The 22,749-nt window shown below is 33.1% G+C and overlaps 1 protein-coding gene across 1 annotated transcript; it reads right to left on the reverse strand.

The window, feature by feature from the left end:
- Positions 1–914: 914 nt before the first annotated feature.
- LOC140450020 (uncharacterized) lies at positions 915–18,441 on the reverse strand. Its single transcript, XM_072543443.1, has 2 exons — positions 18,385–18,441; positions 915–1,563 (listed from the first exon to the last, which is right to left on the reverse strand). Exons 1-2 carry the CDS (start codon positions 18,394–18,396, stop codon positions 1,042–1,044), a joined length of 534 nt encoding a protein of 177 aa, XP_072399544.1. The 5' UTR covers positions 18,397–18,441; the 3' UTR covers positions 915–1,041.
- Positions 18,442–22,749: the final 4,308 nt, after the last annotated feature.

Here is a 22,749-nt window from a genome sequence, read left to right on the forward strand (position 1 = left end):
TGTGGCATTTTAAAGTAATTACTATTTAAATGGGAATAAACCACAATTAAAGGTTAAAATACGTTTATTGACGTTTCAATTTCCACTTCGGAAATCGTTCTCGAAATACAAACATTAGTTTTGTACAAACGTACTATATTCATGAGTCATCTCCTAAAATTATTCCTAAAGATAATTCATAACAGAATCTGCAAGCTGTGTGAAAGTCAAATTTCCCCCAACCAGTTCGGGTTCACAAATGCTGTTCGTACTAGAGAGGCTTTGTTCTTAGTATGTTCATATACATTGAAAGGTATAATATCAAAAGTTTTCTTAGAAGTACTATGGGCCACAATCAACTAACTGCAAGATTGAACTGATTCAGGAAATTTCAAATTTTAGTGAATTGGTTATTAGGAAATTTAACTCAAAAAGAGACAGACGACTTGGCTTTCAATACAAAACTTACTTAGAAAACTAAAATATAATTTTAAGTTACAAAAATACATGATTTATTTTAATTTCTTAATAAGGTCTTTTGATTTTTACAATTTGACGACACTCAAAAAATTTTTGCCTACAGAAATAGGGCTCAAGGGGAGGCCTACGGTGTTATCTATTTTTATATCTTATATATATATATATATATATATATATATATATATATATATATATATATATATATATATATATATATAGTATGCACTCCCAATACTTTACACTAGGCGCCGCCACTGGTCGTAGTCGACAGATATATTTCAGTACTTTTTCTTTTTTCTGTTTTCTTAATTTATGTGGATAGCTATGGAGTATTTCGGCCTAGGAACAATTTATTTTTTTTTATATTTACGCCAAGAACTTCCTTTGCTGAGTCTCTAAAATATATGATTTAATTTTTGTCTAGCTTTCTTGGTTGGAACTTAATAACCAAAACATATTTTTAACTTTTTATTAACAAAACAACATAAAAAATATAAAACATAACAAAAACAACATTATAACAAAAACAACAACAACAACAACAACTATCACAATAATAATTTAAACTCAGGACACATTTTTTTAGTGGTGATGTTTGTCAAATCCACTATGGCTTTTCTTTGTTTCCTGGTAAACATGCTTATATACAGGAACATGAACTGGATACGGCTTGTCGATGTAAACAGGGTAGTGTTTCTCCAAAACTACGGTATAAGGTTTCTTAATGTAGACCGGTACCAGCTTATTTACATGAACTGGAACCTTCTTTTCGATTTCCTGAGGGACCAACTTGTAAATCGGCACTGCTACAGGTGTCGGCACAGATACCTGTACAGGATAAGGTTGCGGCACAGGTACTTTAACAACTTGAGGCACAGGCACACCCACCGGGTGCGGTTGGGGAACTCCCGTTTTCTTGACAACAGGGATATGGACTGGTTTAGTGTGTTCTATCGTGTTAGTTGGGGTGTAGTCGTATTTGTGTTCGACTGAGGGCTCGGCTGGCGCACCCCATCCGTGACTTTCTCCAAAATCGCCGAGGCCGTGCTCGTCGAAGCTGGCAAGAGTCGTTTTGAGGACAAGGAGTACAACAACTGTCACTTGCTGGAACAAAATAAATATATAAGTTACAGAAAAATTAACAGATACGTTTGATATGCAAAATGGAGATTTTAAATTTGATACTTACAATGTTGCCGCATTTACCATTTTTTTATATCATTAGTTACTTTGGTTTTTTAAATACTACATTCTGTATATTGCATTATTATTAAAATCCTCTTTAACCATATGTAAGACTTGGTATTTTATCTAGTTACGAAGGTCTTAAATAAATAAAACTTCTTAGGGCCAAAAAGTTTTGAAGTAATTCACTAAATATAGAATGCTGCGATTTTGAGATTATTTCATAAAACTAACAATCGCTTAATGATTGTTGAAAAGTTTTGTAAAATTATTTGTATTAATAACTAAAGCTAACAGTTATTTTATGTGTTTTTAAAAGCTCTACAATAAAGTTGGTTTGTAACGAAAAAGGGCGAATTACTTTTAGTAATAAAGGCTCTCTCTCTTGTCGTTTTCCCATTACTGAGGATCGTGATTTTTTCCAATATTCCTGACAATTTTTCTTCATTGGTCTCTATCTTCAGCTGCTCTGAGAGCTTCGTAGAATGAGCCATCCTCATGATATGTTCACCATAAATGTTGAATAAGTCAGGTGACAACAATCATCCTTATCCAACACCTCTCTTGGTCTTGAATTGGTTTGAGAACTTCTGATCTAGTCGTACTGTGACTATATTGGACTGGTACAGAAATTTAAGTGTCACCAGGTAGATTAGTGTGCCCATTTCTATTAAAATAGACCATAGATTTATCCCGCTTACACAATCAAATGCCTTTTGGTAGTCAACGAAGCATATAATCATAGGTACTTGAAATTCTCTAGACTTTTCAATGAGTTGTCTCAGGTTCAGAATTTGTTCCAGTGTACCTTTACCTTTTACAAACCCCGCTTGATCCTAAGGTATTTGGTAATGTAGATAGGTTTTTAATCTGTTTTTGATGATATGCAAGATTTTACTAGGGTGTGTTATTAGTGACAGTGTACGGTAGTTGAGAGGCTACGGCGATAAAAAAGATCTTATGGTGAAGTAGCCAACTTATTCAACGATACTTTCCCAAATAATTCTCCATAAGGCGACGGAACGGTACAAAAAATTATACGAGTAAAAGCTAGCATTCGATCAAGTACAACAAAAACTGTTAATTAAGTTAAACCATTTTCGTAGGTTATGCAGCCAGGATATTCTTCTACGTCCTGGACCTCTTTTCCATGCACTTTACCTTAAAGTATGGTCCGAAGTAGGTCATATCGTTGTTCATTTCGCAATATATGGCCAGGTATTCTAGTTTGCGACGTTTTATGGTTACGACTAGTTCGCGCTTTCTACCCATTCTATGTAGTAGGTACTTCTTCGTTGGTAACTCTGTCTATCCAGAAAATCCTCAACATGCGTCTATAGCACCACATCTCAAATGCTTGGAGTCTCTTCGGTGATGCTTCACTTAAGGTCCATGACTCCGCGCCATATAAAAGAACGGAGAATACGTAGTGTTGCACAAATACATGATGTAAATCATTATTCAGTTTTTGCTACTTAGAAATAAAATTATACCTGCCCTGAAAAACAGGTTTGAAGCCAATTTTAATGAGTTATGGTTTTAGCAAGACGAATCTTCAGCTCATTTTAGTGTAAATCTTCGACGTTATTTACATCGGACATTTCCCAGAGGATGGATTGGTATAGATTAGCTAGTATTGAATGGCCTCCGCGTTCACCCGATTTGAAAGGATTATTTTTATTGAAGATACTTGAAAAGTAGAATCTATAAAACTAAACCAGCAAATGTTGCAGAACTAAGGAAAAGAATTATCGCTGAATCGATATTAATTGCTAAACAAACATGGAGACATGTAATATACTCATACATATACTCTACCATAGTTTAAGCCTGGTTTGCAAGTATTTTAGTCGAGTAGCCAGTAATGTAGTAACTAAAATACACACTACTACCCAAAAATCGTTCGCACTTGTTCAAGTACAGTTGTATTTTGCAAGATGGACCGCCTACAACACGGTAAAATAAATAAATTGATTAAGCTAATTTTAACGGCTATTTAGGAAGAGATGGATGAGGAAATTTGTGTGATTAATAAAAAGAATCTATGGATACGAAAATGGATCGATAGGGGAGATAAACTAGGAGCTATCAATTGTCTTTTGAAGAAATTAGCATTTGAAAATCTCAAAGAATACTACACGAGCAGTTCTATACTTTCTTAAATTTCTAAAAAAAAGTTTAAAATTGTTTTTTGCACCAGCGAAACGACATTTCTGCGGCAACTAATAAACTCATTTTATTCGACTGGTTCGGACTTGTTTTCTTGTTTAGCCGGTGAACCGATGAGCACTGACGCATGGTGGGAGGTGCTACTCGCCAAAAAATTAAAGAATAAAATTAATGGACTCGACTAAATGACTTACTAATTTACTCGACTAAATTTTTGTTGTTCTGAACTTAACATGGTCTTTAGCATAGTGCGAACTAGGCATTAGGATATTGTCGAGCTAACAAATGAGACCATTTTGAAGACTTGATTGGGTTGTCCATAATTTAGCAATGTTGTAAACTTTATGTTAGTAAAATTTATTGAGACGATTAGGCGTTTCTAGGCTTTTGTTTTATCTGTTTTGACTACATAAAATTAGAAGTATTGTATACGGTTAAACACATATTGAAGTGGAGTATCTGATAAAGGTACTATATACAGGGTGTTGTATTTAAAAAACCAAAGTGACCAATAATATCAGAAAAATGGTAAATCTGGCAACGTTACAAAAATCAAATTTCAAATCTTCATATTGCAAAATAGGTGTATCCCTGTTTTTGTACAATTCGGACCATTCATTTAAGAGATAATTAAGCGTTTACAGACTTTTGATCCACTATGTATAATAAATTCAAAGAGAGAATAATAGGCTCAAAGAAAAACAGCATGCAGAGGATATATGCAAACATTTATTGGCATTTATTGTGGAAATAAGATAAAATAACGCATTTACAACCATGTTATTGAATCTAGTTCTCGAAGCGATCATCCGAAAATCCAATGTAAATGGCCATATAACCAGCAAGTCATCACAAGTTAATGCATGTGATGGAGATCTTAAGGGATATTGATCATGAATCACAAAAAGAGAACAACTTAAAATCATTAAATCCAAAACCCAATATATTATGTCATCAATAAATATTTGATGATATGCATACTAATAGGCAGAAACCCCAAAGTAATCATTTTAAAGAACCCTGATATTAGACTAGTAACAATGTACGTTGATGTAATCGTTGAACTCTTTAATAATATATATCATACTGCCACAATTCCCAGACAATGGCTGCAATTGACCTTTTTGGCAATACCCAAAAAGTCAAGTGCAACATTCCGCTCAGATCACAGAATAATAGCTTTAATGAGTCACACACTTAACACATTTTTGAAAATAATACACAGCAGAATTGTTAAGACTCTTGAATTTGAAATTAGTGACACACAATTTGGCTTAAAAAATGGTATGGGCACAAGAGGCGCTTTGTTCGGCTTAAATGTGCTAGCCCAGAGATCCATGAACCTGAACCAGTACTTATGTTTTGTAGATTTTGAAAAGGCATTGGATAAGGTTCAAGATAAAAAGCTTGTAGGTTTATTAAAAAGCAAAAATATTGACAGTCGTGATGTAAAAATTATATCTAATCTATATTGGAATCAAAGTGACAAGGTAAGAATTAATAATCAGAACACCTGAGATATCAAAATACAGAGAGGAGTCCGCCAGGGTTGCGTTTTGTCACCGCTACTCTTCAATGTCTATAGTTAAGCGGTATTTAAAGAAGCACTCTCATATTAAATAGATGGTATATCTATCAATGTAGAAGTTTTGAATAACTTGCGTTTTTTCAGGCGATCCAGTAATAATGACAAATAAAACAATGATTTACTGAACGTAATGTAACGCCTTATTGAATTCTGTAAGGAATACAGACTGGGAATGAATTTGAAAAAAACTAAATGCATGATCATGACTTAATCCGCAGATGAAAACATTCAATTGATTGTTGAGGATACTGTATCATTGTATCATTCTTTAGACTTAAAATGTTTCTTTGATTTCGGGATATAAGGTAAGAACTACGCCTAAGGATGCTTCGGTGTCACATATTTAGTACTTTTCTTTATGGCTTGGAAGCATGGACATTAAAACATAATCATAATAATACATATGAATAAGTTGGCCGCCTTTGAATTTTGGTGTTACAGAAGAATCCTACGAATATCATGGACTCAAAGAATATCAAACGTAAAAGTTACTAGAAGAATAGGAAATGAAGTTAAAATAATAGTGACTATCAAAAGAAGAAAATTTGAGTACTTAAGCCATGTTATGAGAGGGCAAAGATACTCATTATTGCAGCTTATGATGCAAGGGAAAATTACGTGGGTTATAACAAAAAAAAATTGAAAAGTATTTTATGATATTTGAGAACGAGAGAGAGAGAGAGAGAAAGGTATTGAGAAAGCTATATAGATGAAACAAGACGACAGTGATACATAAAGTCGAATAAACAACAAAATTGGTGAATTCAATGTGGGATATTATATTGTACGATTTGTAAAAAGTCAAAGAATGGTACGGTCCAAACTAGAAGATAAAAAACAACTAGAGAAATGGTGCAAATTAAACTAACAAGCAAGTGAAAGGAAAGATCACTTGGAACAAGATAATAAATATAAAATAATTTATTGTTAAAATTTATTGTTGAAAGATATTATTTATAACCATATTTAAGTTGCTTATCATTTCATAACCTTTTCTCACAATAATAATAGGAAAAAAGTAAAAGTTTGTAAGATAAATGATTATTTTATAACGTTTTAATAAATTATTAGGTTAAACAAACAGTTTACAAATTAACCAAATGCATTTTTATGATCTATACCATGAGGTACCTCAAATTTAAAAAAGCATAAATTTTCGTAGACTACAAACAGAGATATTGCGACTTTTATAAATTTTAACTTAGTAAAATCGCTTATTTTATCTTGGATGGCTCATTTTTAAAGTAAAGGTTTTGAATTTTTTTAAACTCACAAATCTTTCAACTGGTGCTTCCTAAATTTCTTTTTGTTTATAAACAAAGCTCCGGAGAATTTTTGAAAAAAAAGGGCAAACTCTGGTTCCAAGAGTCGTAGGACACTAATTATTTTCGAAAATTCGTGCAAAAATGCCATAATTTTGAATAAAAACAAGTTAACTTCCTACATGTTGATGCGTCTTAGTTATTTTAAATATTTATAAGTTTAAAATCATAGCACGTTTGTAAAGCTATTTTACAATATTTAAGATAAGTTTTATAATCATTAGATAATTTAATTTGATAAAATAAGCCTTTTCTTCAATCTGGTCCTTTCAGAATTCATGTAGATCGAATAGTTTACGCATATTAACGTTATAGATTGGAGATAGAGTAAGACAGAGTATGACTCAAACATGTAATCCATCTTCTCTATAATAGAGAAGTTCCCATAAATATTATAAAAAGTATCGAAAATATCTACCAAAACAACAAAATGACAGCCAGAATAGATGGACAATTTACAGAACTTATTGAAATAGGCAGTGGAATAAGACAAGGGGATTCAATGAGCCTCATGCTCTTCAATTTGATCATGGATGAAATCGCAATATTGCATCGTCTGTCATGCAGACGATGCAATAATGATAGCCCAAGATAAAGATAGTCTGCAAAGACTGGTCCACAGATTTTACTTAAGAGTAAAAGAATTTAATATGACAATCTCATCTCAGAAAACTAAAAGTAGTCAGCAAAGAACCAACCAGATGTAAAATATAAATTGATGGCATCAGTATTGAATAAGTAATGGAAATAAAATACCTAGAAAGTACACTGTCTAGCTATGGAGACTCAAATAACCTGGCAGGATGCCTTGGCGAAACAGACACATTAACACTGAGATGAAGTCAAGAATTTATAAAGCCAGTGTAAGACTTATAATGACATATGCCTCAGAAACAAGACCCGACACAGCCACAACGCAAAGGCTACTGGAAACGGCAGAGATGAGAGTACTCAGAAGAATTACAAGAAATACGCTGAGTGATCGAAAGAGAAGGGAAGACATTAAAAGAAAATGTAACGTACAGGACATAAATTAATGGACACAAAATAGAAAAAAAGAATGGAATAACCACATAAGCAGAATGGAGGAAGCCCATGTCGCCAAAATAGCAAGAGATAAGTCACTAATCGCCAGAAGAAGTATCGGATGACCGCGCAAAAGAAGGTGTGACAACCTTTCATAGAGGTATTAATCCGCCAATGAACAAGCAGAATTGCTTATAAAGAGGAAGAAGAAACTGTTAATTGAAAATTCCTAAAATTTTTATAGGTGAATGCTTATAATATTGTTCCTATTCTCACGGGAAATTAAAATTTTTTTTATGTATTTTAAGAAAAGTTATTAATAATTTACAAGAAAATCGACTTTTGAAGAAATTTTTGCTATAATTTAGCAGCGGATTAAAAAAAATAACTTTACAAACTCTCACCTTTAGTATTTAAAATCAAATCGTGATCTTACATTGTTTATATATTGTTTATAAGTAGAAAAATGACGTTTAATCCTTTGCATATTGTTTATTACATATTATTATTACCAAATTCTATTAAAGGCACTTGTGAGATACCTTTGTCAAAGAGTGTCTTGGGAAAATCGTTATTTCCCTGGTGTCAGACAAAACAGTATACTCCTATTTTTGTTTAATGTAATAACATTCACGTGATGGTAATTCAACAATAATTGAACTATGAAAGTCGTGACCAATAGTACAAAATGTTAATTAATATAAAAAATGCTTTTGTTATCTTTTGCTTCACTCAGGTATAAATAATTAGAACGGTAGTAGGTTTGCCTTTCATATTTAATCAAGAATCTGAAAAAAATATTTAATTTCTTTGTTACATTCTTCGACTTTCATTATAAAACGTAGGAGGTCAAGCGTGACAATTTTATCATCAACTTACATCTGCGACAAGTCAATCAATATAACATTTCCCTTTCTAAAATTTACTTTTTGACTTTAATATATTAAATAATTTCCATTAGAGCGTTTCGTTATGCAACACTTAACAAGTTTTTTCTTCTGAAATTTATATTTAATATATTTTATAGTTGCTTTACATTATATACCACTACCAGAAGAACGTACAAAAATATTTGAACCGAAATACTAAAGGGCAAAGAAAATTGGTTAAAAATACAAGGTGAAGAGATAGAGTTGTTGGAACAAAAACACGATTCATTTAATATGCATAAAAAAGTAAAACAAGCAGCTGGTCTTCAAATATCCAACACAGCTAACAAACCGCAAACAGATCCACAATATGATATGCAATATGCATTGTAATGACCACTTACCCATCACATCAGATGAAGTGGAAAAAGCAATGTCACAACTAAAAGATGACAAACCCGGATCTGGCAATGCATATGCTGAACTCATAAAGCTATTTAACACCGACGGTACTCGGTACTACTACTAACAAAAATATTCAGTGACCTATTTAAAGGGAGTAATACCAAGATCATGGCTAAAGTCTACGTTTATTGCTCTACCAAAAAAAAATAAAATCTGTATCCTGCAATGATTTCCGAACCATTAGCTTAAAGAGAGACACTGGATGACTGATGAGACACTGAACCTAGTAGAATAACGAAGAAAAATTAGAAACAATGCTTCAAATCCAACAGAAACTGAAAACAATATAGCAAATGTAAACAGACGCATAAAATCATTAGTAGAAGAGACAAAAATAATCATATTAAAGAAATATGCAAACAACTACAAGAATACGCCGACCGTCAAGAATCTAGAGATATGTTTGCCAAAGTAAAATACTTAACTTAAGAGTTCAAACCACAAACGCAGATAATTAAAGATAACTTGGGAACGATCATCACAAATCTAGTGGGCATAGCAGCGACATGGAAACAATATTGTGAAATGTTATTTCATAGTGACCATGAAGACGTGAATCCAGAAAAATAAATGACAAAAGGAACCACATATTTTAAAATCGGAAATAGAAACCGCAATAAAAAAATTAAAAACTGGAAAATCTCAAGGAAAAGACGGAATCACGGCGGAAACATTTAAAGAAATGGGAGACATAGGAATTGAAGTAATGTTCAAACTGTGTAATGAAATCTGGAACACAGGACAATGGCCAGATGATTGGTGTAAGCTCACTTTCATACCCATTTATAAGAAAGGCTCACCAACTGACTGTAATAACTACCGCTCTATAGCCCTGATCTCAATACTGCTACCACAGATCCCACAAGAACAATGTGGATTTGTCCCTGGAAGAGGCATACGAGAACAAATTCTCAATCTCAGACAAATTATAGAAAAATCTAGAGAATTTAATCTAGAAGAAACATATTTGTGCATCGTCGACTACTCGAAAGCGTTCGATAATGTAAAGTGGCATAAAATGTGGGGAGTACTGAGAGAAATGGGTACCCCCGAACATCTAATATACCTACTGAAACAACTGTATATCAACAACACAGCAAACGTAAGAGTCAACAACATATACTCCGATAATTTTAAACTAAAAGCCTGTGTTTTTTAGGGATGTATTACCTCTCCCACGTTATTTAATATATATATATATATATATATATATATATATATATATATATATATATATATATATATATATATATATATATATATATATATAGCGAACACATCCTGCGCATTGTATTCGACGGATGGCAAGGAGAAATATCAGTCGGAGGCCAAAAATCAGCAATTTCTGCTATGCTGATGACACTTTAGTACTAGCATTATCAACAAATGACCTTGAATACTTCATGAACAGACTAGATACTATTAGTCATAAATATGGACTTAAAATCAATGTACAGAAGACCAAGGTAATGATAATCGGTCGAATTAGAAATAACCAGCCGGAAATACGAAACGTACCGGGGTTTGAAGAGGTAGGCCGTTTCAATTACTTAGGTTCTGTTATCACAAACAATGGTGTATGCGAAGAAGAGATACTTCGACGCCTTACAGTGGCCAGATCAGCAACGGTCAAACTTACTAAAATCTGGAAAGATACAGACATAACTAGGAACATGAAACTACGCCTAGTACGGACGCTTATCTTTCCTATCGCTACCTATGCGTCACTATACTTTGGACACATTACCAGACGAATGGAAGGCATGGAGAGGTTGGTGGTTGAAGGCAAGGTAGATGGTAAAAGAACCCGAGGAAGATCGCCTACTCTCTGTCTGAGGCAGCACACCGCGCCCAGGAGAGAGAAGAATGGATAGCAACCATTCGTCAAATACCATAACATCAATACATTCTTACGAAGGATAAAGAATAGAGGAGGAAGAGGAGCTTAAAGAGCCACATTTTAAAGTTATTTCTAAAAATCATACATCAAAGGATATATAGACTATGCGAAAAAAAAATCAGCCGTACACAGTTTGGTTTTCATAACGCAGAGGTACGAGAGAGGCTCTCTTTAATATACAAGTGCTACTTCAACGATGTAGAGATGTGAATTGCGATATTTATGCTTGCTTCATTGATTACCATAAAGCGTTTGATACAGTAAAACACTACAAGTTGATGGAAATATTAACAAATATTGGAATAAACACGTGTGATGTAAGAATTATTAGCAATATTTACTGGAATTAAACATCGTCTATCCATACAGAGGCGGGAGAATCCGATTACATCAAAATCAAACTTGGGGTCCGACAGGGATGTATACTATCGCCCTTGCTGTTTAACATATACTCTGAGAAAATTTTTCAAAAAGCAGTAGAGGATGTTGAAGTCGGAATTCGAATTAACGGAGAATGTATCAATAAGATCAGATACGCGGATGACACGGTCGTATTCGCTGAAAATTATAAAACCCTCCTAGAATTAATGAATAGAATCACAGAAGTTAGTCCGAGATATGGACTTTTACTGAACATTAAGAAAACAAAAATATGATGATCTCTAAGAAGGAACAGTAAACTGAAAGAATCAGTGTGAATGGTTAACCAATAGAAAGAGTAAAAACATGCACCTACCTTGGTACGAACATCAATGAAAATTGGGAACATTCCCCAGAAATAAAATGTAGGATAGAGAAAGTAAGATCTGCGTTTCAAAAAATGGCTAAGCTATTCAAATGTCATGATTTATCAATGCTCATAAAAATAAGGTTGCTTGGATGTTGCATCTTTCCTATACTATTGTACAGAGTTGAGTAGTGGACTCTCACAACCGCTACCGGCAAGAAAATTGAGGCTTTCGAAATATGGCTTTATCGTTGAATCCTGGAGATATCCTACACCGGAAACATTACTAAACGTTTTATTAAGAACGTTTTATGAGGAACAGCGAAATATTTATGAGGGTTGCTGCAATTAATTCTACAAGGAAAAGTAGTAGGAAAACGGTGATCAGGAAGGCGAAAAAAACACGTACGTGGTTCAACACAACAACCATAAATATTTTTAGAGCATCAGTTTGTAAAATACAGATTGCCATCATGGTCGTCACACCAGTTACTCAGTTACCAGATACCCAGATACTTAGACTTGTAATTGATGATCTGGAACTGGAAGGTGTGGACACGTTCGTCTACCACCAAAGACAACAATGTCAGCGAAGAAAATAAAAGAAGAATAGTGCTTGCCAATAAGTGCTATTATGGCTTGAGGAGACATATGGCCCCAAAACTACCCAGAAAAATTAAAGTTACCATATATAAAACACTAATAAGTTTTGGGGAACCTGACGTTGTAAAATGTAATTAATAAGCACGCCTTCGATAGATAGGACACATAATTAGGTAAGATGAAGATGCAATGATCAGAAAAATTTTCGACCGAAGAGGACCAGTGGGAAGGCGAGCCAGAGGAAGACCAAAACTAAGTATCAAGATAACATAGAGGATGATCTAAAATCCATTGGAGTTAAAGCATGGAGAAGAGTTGCCAGAGACAGGGGCGAATGAATATGGAATTGCAAGTTAGCAGAAAAGAAAGAAAAATAAATAAAATGAAAAAATAGTACAAACTAATAATAAACTTCTTCGTTTTCTACATTTCAGGATCTTCTCAAGTCTTGTAATGTGTTTCAATCTTCTGAGAGAGAAATCACTTTGAGTCATTTGAATTTTAGATTTATCTCTAATGTCTAAAAACTAAGGGGCTGATCCTTATATTAACTAATAGAAGAGTGTGTTAGAGAAGATTATTTGGAGATGATTTCGTATTACGTTTTAATATATTTTATCTACTAATTATTTTAGAATTTATTTTATTAAAGAACTGTTTTAACTAACTGAAACTTAACTCGGTCCAGTAGCGAATGTTTTTCAGTCAGGACATTTGTCGTCTGCCAGGAACCCTTTTTCCTTCGATTTTACCCTTCAAAATTAACTCAAACTTCCAGGAATAAAACACCGATATAACGAAAATATCAGACATGACAACGTAGACCTTCTGACGGACCTCTGCAGCATAAACGAGATACTTTTTTTTGTGGCATTGACTTTCGTCATTCAGCCAGTCTCGAAAGGTTATAATATATTCCTTAAAAAAATATAGATAGATAAGTACAGATTATTTCTCTCAGACAAATGCACAGCGATATCCCTAAAACGAAATAGACGAATAATTAATAGAAGAACACGTCGAAGGAAAATACAAGGACACTCGCTTCTCGTCTAGGGGTCCGTCAAGACATTTATTTTAACAGACTGGACCACGGATAAGGTATTGTTACATATAGGATAAACAAAGGGTACAAGTCTAATCCTATACACGCTCATGAAAATTTTCATGAACGAGTACCAGATTTATAAAGCTATGCATGTGTCTGACAAAAATTCTATAATTAAATTATATATTGTTACAGAACCTATGGCTAACAAAACGAGATACGTATTATCAATAAATTTTTCCCCTTACAAAGAACAATTCAAATGCACTTTTGAAATAGTAGAGGGCAAAGATCTATGATAGAGTATATTCTGTCGAATAGAGAATTATACCCGTCTCAAATCTTGGATGTAAGAGGACTAACATCAGCAGAAGTAGGAAGCGATCATAAATTTTTATTGTGCAAAATCCGAATGAAAACAGATATATGTGATAACAAAATACCAGAATACACCACAAAGATAAAAGTCGAAAGCTTACAGGATGACTCCACAAGATACGTATTCCAAAATAGAATAACCGAAAAAAACTGAAACATACAGACAACACAAGTGATGAAGTCGAAGAAAGCAAGGTAAAAATTAAGTTTAATATCTTAGCCTCAGCCAAGGAAGTTCTTGATGAAAGAAATATAAATAAAAATAAACAAGGCGAAGAAAAATGTAAAGAAAAGAAAAAAGCTTACCTGAAAAACATGTCAACCAAAACACAAGAGGCATACCATAACTACAAGACAATTAGAAACGAAACACATGCTTGTAAGAAAACACAGAAAAATAAAAAATGATTACTTGGAACTTGGAGGTAAAAGAACTAAATTAACCAAGGATACGTGGATTGACTACCTAAAAAAGCTCATTGCAGATGAAGAACAAACGACGCTAGAACCGGAAATACCAGAAATCATTACAAATGAAGAGCTTGATATAAATGTACAGGAAGTTCGTAAAATACTTGAAAAGCTGAAGAACAGTAAAGCAGCAGGTAAGGACAGGATACCAAAAGAATTACTGAAATATTGTGTAGTAGCAATAAAAGAACAATTAGCAACGTTTATTAATAAAATTATAAAACACAATAAAATACAGTAAGAATGGAGAACGAGCGAACTAATTCTACTATTTAAAAAAAAAAGAAAAAACAGCCAGAAAACTACAGAGGTATAAACTTTTTAAATACTACCCCAAAACTTACAACTAAAATTTTACAAGCACTAATAAATCAGAGGATAAGTTTAGCAGATGAACAACGGTGCTTTCATAGTAAATGATTGTATATAGATGCAATATTCGTTATAAAGCAAATTACTCAGATATCATTAGAGTATAATAGACCAGCATTTCTGTGTCTGATCGACTAGGAGAAAACATTTGACAGAGTAAGACTCAAAGATGTAATCCATCTTCTGTATAATTGAGAAGACAAGGGGACTCATTCAGCCCTATGCTCTTCAATTTCATAAAGGATAAAATCATCCAAAGGGTTAACAAAGGAAGAGGATACAAAATGAGAAACAAATAAATAAAAATACTCTGTTAAGCAGACGATGCAATATCAACAGCCCAAGATGAAGATAGTCTGCAAAGACTGGTCCACAGATTTAACATAAGATCAAAAGAATTTAATACGGCAATCTTATCGCAGAAAACTAAAACAATAGTAATTAGCAAAGAACCAACTAGATGTAAAATAGAAATTGATGGAATCTGCATTGAACAATTAATGGAAATAAAATACCTTGGAATTACACTGCCCAGTTATGAGAACCTGGACAAAGAAGTGAGAGATCAAGTATAAAAAGGCAAATAGACTGGCAGGATGCAACAATGAATGGACATAAAATAGAAAAAAAAAATAATGGAGTAACCACATAAGCAGAATGGGGAAGACTCGTCAAAATAGCAAGAGATAAGTCACCAATCGGCAGAAGAAGTATCGGACGACCGCGCAAAAGATGGAGGGACAACCTTCCATAGAGGTATTAATCCGTCAATGAACAAGCAGAATTGTTTATAAAAAGGAAGAAGAAGAAGAAGAAAAAGAAGAATAAAAGCAGAAGAAGAAGAAGAAGAGGATGAAAAAGAAGAAAAATAGAGAACATTAGAAATAAGTTGTAAAATTATATTAGATATATAAAATAAACTCTGCAGGCTTCTTACAATTTTGTTTTTTTTTTAACGTAAAATTATTTTAACTTTCTAATTTACAAATATTAATAAACTATCTAACTATTTCAATGCAAAAATAGGTAACGGAATAGGTAACGGAAAAGAAGGGCAACATATTGGTCCACATGGATTAGGAGAGAGAAATCAACGCGGAGAAACAATGAGTATCTTTGCAGCTGAGCATGACTTAATCGTGCTAAACACATTTTACAAACTACCGCCTAGACGCCTGTATACGTGGAAATCACCTAGAGACAACGGAGAAGACGTTATTATTAGAAATCAAATAGACTATATGCTTGTTAACAAAAGATATCGAAATAGTTTCAACAGTATTAAAACCTACCCAGGCGCTGATATTCAATCTGACCACAATCCTTTAGTGGGCATGTATAGAACTAAGTTAAAGAAAATACGCGAAAAAACTGTAAAAAAACATGACATGAGAAAACTGAAATGTAGCGAAGTAAAAGAAATAGTCAGCAAAACATTAAATAGAAAATTTAAAGAAATCGATAATACAACGGAAAGCACAGAAGATAAGATAGAATCCCTTAAGAAAACAATAGACGACATTAAAGACAATTTTATGAAGAACGAAGAAGGTAAGAATAAGACATGGATGACGACAGAGATTCTGCAACTAATGGAAGAAAGAAGGAAAAACAAGAACGATAACTCCATGTATAAAACATTACAGCGAGAGATACAGAGAAAGATCAGAGAAGCCAAACAGAAAGAACTGGAGAAAAAATGCCAAGAAATCGAAATTCTCCAAAGTAAATACGACGACTTCAACGTGCATAAGAAGGTAAGAGAAATTACAGGTAAATGTAAAAACAGAAGAATAAGTAAACTTGTTAATGACGATGGAGAGATAATCGTGGACAAAGAGAGTATCAATGATACCTGGAAAAATTACATAAGAAATTTATTTTTTGATGAGAGAGAGAACCAGCCCCCAATACCTACGGAAACAGGACCACCTATACTAGTGGCAGAAATAAGAGCAGCCATAATATCACTAAAAGAAGTTAGAGCTCCAGGACCAGACGGAGTACAATCTGAATTTCTTAAACTTCTTGATGATGAATCTTTAAGAGTACTATGTAAAATCTTCAATAATATCTATGACACAGGCAATATCCCAAAAGATTGGCTACTTTCAGAATTTATTACCTTACCAAAGAAACAGGGAGCAAAAAAGTGCGGAGAATATAGGCTAATAAGTCTAATGAGCCATACATTAAAACTTTTTCTTAAAATTATACATTGTAGAATATACAAGCTATGCGAAGAGAGAATACAAGACACACAGTTTGGATTCATGAAGGGCGTAGGTGCAAGAGATGCACTGTTTAGTCTACAAGTATTATTTCAAAGATGCAGAGATATGACTTGCGATATTTACACCTGCTTTGTGGACTACCAAAAAGCATTTGATACAGTTCAACACCAAAAAATGATGGATATTCTAACAAAAGCCCAAATGGATGATAAAGATCGGCGTATAATACAAAATTTATACTGGAACCAATCAGCCACAATAAGAACGAATTTTGGAGGTGAACCAACGGAAATGATCCAGATTCTACGAGGCGTTAGACAAGGTTGTATACTTTCTCCTATATTATTTAATCTATATTCAGAGGAAATATTTAGTAAAGCCTTGGAAAAATGCGAACATGGAATACTTCTAAATGGAGAACGCCTAAACAACATCCGTTATGCAGACGACACCGTTATTTTTGCAGACAGTTTGAACAGTTTACAGCAACTGATAAACAAAGTAAATGAAGTAAGTGAAAGATTTGGACTTCAAGTAAATATAACAAAAACTAAATTTATGATCATCAGCAAAAATAAAGTTAGAGACGCTAAACTACTTATCAATAATACACCAGTGGACCGAGTAAAACAGTATAACTATCTTGGAACAACAGTAAATGAACAATGGGATCACTCACAGGAAATAAAATGTAGAATAGAGAAGGCTAGGAGTGCATTCAATAACATGGCCAAACTCTTTAAAAGCCACAATCTTAATCTGGAGATAAAAGTAAGGCTCCTACGATGTTATATCTTCTCAATATTATATTACGGAGTTGAATCCTGGACACTAACTGAAGCAATGGAGAAAAAACTTAAAGCCTTCGAGATGTGGCTATACAGGCGAATTCTAAGGATATCATGGACAGACAAGATAACCAACGAGACCGTATTACGAAGAGTGGGCAAAGAAAGAGAGGTGATGTATACCATTAAAAGGAGAAAGTTGGAATATCTCGGACATATAATGAGAAACAGCACTAAATACAGATTACTGAAGGTAATCCTACAGGGTAAAGTATTCGGAAAGCGAGGAATTGGGAGAAGGAGAATATCATGGTTGAAGAACCTGAGGAAATGGTTCTCCACAACAACAACGAATCTATTTAAAGCATCAGTCAATAAAATAATTATAGCCAGAATGATTGCCAATATTCGGAACGAATAGGCACTGAAAGAAGAAGAATAAACTATCTGTAAAGGTTGGGTTTAGGGAGGGCAACCAAATTACTCACAAAAATTGTCTATAATTGTCAGTAGAATTAATTCCGGTTTAATCCCATATGAAAAATATCACTTTAACTGCTAGATAAATTGTATAAAAAATAGATGTGGAAAAATATCAGACGACGACGAATAGTTGCAAAAAGTACTTACTCTAATTTTTTGAAGAACTATTAACAGAACAAGAAAAAACCATGACAAAAATAAAAACAATTAAAACAGTATCTTTATATTGATGATCACAAACTTATTTCGCAAACAAAAATTATTTTATAAGTTATAAAAATAGAAATTAATACTCACTTGGAAAAACATTATTCCGAAATATGAAACAAGTGCTATTACTAAGATGTAAAAGCGAAGTGATTAGCAAATTGCAAAACCATTTCTTTTATACTCCAACTAAGACAAACCAGTGAAAGGTTACGTCGGCGATATACTTCCGTCAAAATGCAGAATATTAACATAGTTATTTTAAATATTGTGCATCTAGATATGTCAGTTTTTTAATAATTTTTGTTCGGCTGTAAAAAAATCAATTAATCGGGCTATTTTTTGGAGTAGAAAGCAGACAGATGTGTAGTGAAGCGGAAAATTGAAGATACTATCAGCTTGGTATCATGTACGATAAAGTTTTTTTATGATTAACATTATTTTTTGTATGACAATAATTATATTACGATAGATTTAATTTAGATCATTTTTAGTGATTGGTGGATGCGCTTTAAAATCTTTTTCTAGCGATCGTAGAACTATGCCATTTTATATTAATTTATGGGATGATTCATTATAAAACAGAAATAGTTACAAAGGTTATGGTATGTAGAATAAAATCATATATAAATACATTTAGGAAATAAACCAAAACATGTGAGCTAAACTTACGTCGCCGTCGGTTGGTTATAAGAATTAGAAAATGGCTAATATTACAGTGGACGTTTTTATACTTACCTTTTATTTCGCTTAGTGCATTTTGAAAACTGGGTATGCATTTCTGTTGACTGACTTACACTCACTTTGTTTTGCAGTAGATCAAAATTAGTGTCCTTAATTTGTACACCATAATTTAAAATGTCTTTAAAATCATCAAATGATGTTGCAGATTTATGTTTGTAATGAAAGTGGTAAAGCATGCTTCGTATTTTATTTTACAATAACATAATCGGCGTTAAGTTGTTTTGTATTGAAATAATAAATAACTTAGGACTACAACCTTTTTTTTCTGTAGTACTAATATTATTAAAAAAAGTAGGACAACCGCCCTTTTGGTATGATTATATTAGGAAAAGAACCTTATAATCATATAATAATGTTGGATAATCATATAATGTTTATTAGATTGTTTCCATCAAGAGTTCCATATAGTGGAACTCTAGGGGTACTTTACCCTGCATGGTGTTGATTAACTCGAACTCACTGGATAGTCATAATTACTTTATTGGTTCTCTAAGTACAATAAGAGAGATTATCCAGTTGATGGATGACAACACTAGCTTCGATTGTTAACTCTTAATTCTTAAATCTTAATAATCTACTCCCGTTATTTTCCTGGTATTTAACTCACGTTCGTTTGTTAATACATTCATGGTTTTCTAATATAATTTGTACACATTATTAAATAAGCTTTTGATTACATTGCAAATTTTACTAAGTCAGCGCGTGTTCTAGTTACACCGATATTTTCAATGTCATAAACAAACAATCGCAAACAAACAATAAGCAATGAATACTATTATTAAATGATTTTAAATTTTTAAACTGAATTGGGTTACTTAGATCTGATTTCTGGATGCTTAATTAAATCCCGTTACATCCGTATCCCTCAGAAGAAAAATTTTCTGAGTGCTGTTCGTTTTCAATCAATTACATAAACTGTTTTTACTCTTCCCTTCCGAAAGAAGAAAATTTTTCGTGTCATCATCAACTGATTACTGTACATACATACATTATTTACATTCACTATTTACATATACATATTTATAGAATTATATACAAATTGTGGTACATATTTCATTATATCTAATAACAAAAAAATGTTCAATATCAATACAATTGTTCCTTCTTTTATAAATTCATCAATTGTGCACAATTTAAAAATAATATCATTTACGTATATCTTTACTTTACGTACTGCCTTTTCTACCGCCAGCCAATCAAGCTGTGCCAACATTTGACTTAAACCAAAGTGATTGAATCCTGTGGCCATGCTCTTGCTGCACTTGATTTTGTTTTTGATCCGAATGCTCAGTCTTGGTGAGATTCGGTCTACTCCAAAAGACAAAATTGGTAGTCTTCGCGCCTCTAAATTATTTAGTACCCTTCTTACTGGTTGCTTGTGGACTTCCGGCTGTAATGTAGGTTTACTTTCTGTATCCTTGTCTCTTATTCCTTCCATTTTTCTTCTTCATTGAGCTCGGGTTATAGCTAGTATATGTGTGTTATTTATGTACAAGTCCTTTAGTTGACGCAATGTTATTCTCGAAAGACTGTCCGCGAAATTATTTTTCCCTGTTACATATTCTATTTCAAAGTCGTATTCCTCTAGATCTAGTCTGATCCTCGTAAGTTTTGAGGTAGGTTCCTTCATTGAAAATAGGTGTGCTAAGGGTTTATGATCCGTTTTTACCAAAAATGTTGGTGCTCCATATAAATAACATTCGCAATGGTTAATTTCCCAATGAATTGCTAGTAACTCCTTGATTATTGTAGGTTTATTACATTCTCCTTTACTAAAACTTCTTGATGCGTATGCTATCGGTAGGTCTATTCCGTTATAGTTTTGAGTTAAAATTGCTGAACATCTCTCGTTAGTCTATTGTCAAAATAAATTGTTTACTAAAATCCGGATATTTTAAGATTGGTGGTTTCATCAGAGATGATTTGAGCTTATTGAACGATTCTTCGCATTCCTTAGACCAAAAAAATTATACTCGTTTCCTCGATAATCTGTTTAGTGGTATGCGTATTTCAGCAAAATTTTGAATAAAACGTCTATAGTAGTTACATAGTAGTTACATAATCTTTTTGTCTCTTCATTCACTATTTGCTTGTTCAGTTGTCTAAAATTAGCAGGGAAACAGGAACTTAACATTATAAAAATAATATAAAATTTAAATTAAAAAGCATTTAATCATTTTCGGAACATGAAGAATTGTCTTCGTTTACGATACATTTAATTTTTGTTGTTTTTATTTAGAAGGATTTATAGAAGGAATGGTAAATAGAAAGTATCCATTCTAGCAATTCCATTAGGTGGTTATATTTTGAACTATCAATTGGAATTGATTTTTTATTGTTTATTTGGTCCAATATCTTTGGTAGGAGACCATCGATAAAACTCATTTTTCCTTTTAAAATTGACAGTTTTAAAATTTCCCTGAGAAAATGTTGTTTTATAAAACATAATGCCAGGGTGGTCTCTTTCGACTTTCAAGTAAATCATTTTAGAGAATAGAAAGGGTTCATTGTATGTGTTCCGTTTCCTATTAATAAACGGACTTGTCAATTCTTTTCCCATTTTTTCAAAGTTGAAAAAGTCACTTGTTTTTAGCTCATAAACAATAAGCTGTTTTAAAGAACTGCAGGTCTTTATAAACTGCTCCCATTCATGGGGTACAGGAATACTCATAGTAGGCAGTATTTTCTTCTTTCTCTCAATCAGTGCATGTATCGTGTCTGCTTCGTTGTGTGTATGACGCTGTTTACTGCGTCATTCAAACGATCTGCCTTTTTCTTTAAAGTATTTTTAACTCCATTAGGATCTGCATCTTATCGCTAATTTTCACAACTGTCACAGGTATCACATCAGTGGCGGCTCCAGAATTTTTTTCGTGGTAGGTCATGGGTCTTGAGGGTAATTTTGATATAGGATTTAGATTTTTGCACCTTTCAGTGGCTGATTCCCAGAAATTTTTGTCGGGGGAGGGGGCCATGGATCTTGAGGGTGATTTTGATATAATTTGTGCCCCATATAAGGGAACCATTTTCTCAATAATTATTTCAAGCGATATATTAAACCAACGGGAAGTTATTAAAACCCCAATACCGTACGGGATTTTACTGTTAAAAAGTACAGTAAAAGCAAGTGTACAAGACTATTAAACCAAAGAAAGTTATTAAAATATAAATACTGAAAACTCAAGCACTGTCAATTTAAACTAGGTATTTTAAAGACAATTAAGTTCAACCCACCTATCCTATGACTACAAAATCAAGAACAAACTAAGGATAAATAAGTATAAACCAAAGTTAAGTAATTTAAATGCAATAACTCAATGTAAGTGTAGACATTAATATTAACATTCCTAATTCACTCTATCTTATCGTTGGATATCAGATATCAATTTGTAAAAACATTCATTTATTCCTTATTGCTATACGGAGTGGAAGCATGGACAATTGGAATTACAAGAATGAGGCGTATAGAAGCCTTTAAAATGTGTGTTTTTCGAACAATGTTGAGGATTTCGTGAACAGAGCACGTGACCAACAACGAGGTACTGAGAAGAATGAAGACTGAGAGAGAACTAATATATATATTTAGGGATTCTACAGTATTCACTGCCTTCCCTCGCTCAACCGTTTCCATCTCTCTCTGTTGTTCCATTCTCCATCGTTTAGTCCTCTCTTACTCATGGCGTCGTCTACTTCGTTCCTCCAGGATTTTCG

The sequence above is a fragment of the Diabrotica undecimpunctata genome, chromosome 9, assembly GCF_040954645.1.
Source record: "Diabrotica undecimpunctata isolate CICGRU chromosome 9, icDiaUnde3, whole genome shotgun sequence".
Classification (NCBI taxonomy): Eukaryota; Metazoa; Arthropoda; class Insecta; order Coleoptera; family Chrysomelidae; genus Diabrotica; species Diabrotica undecimpunctata.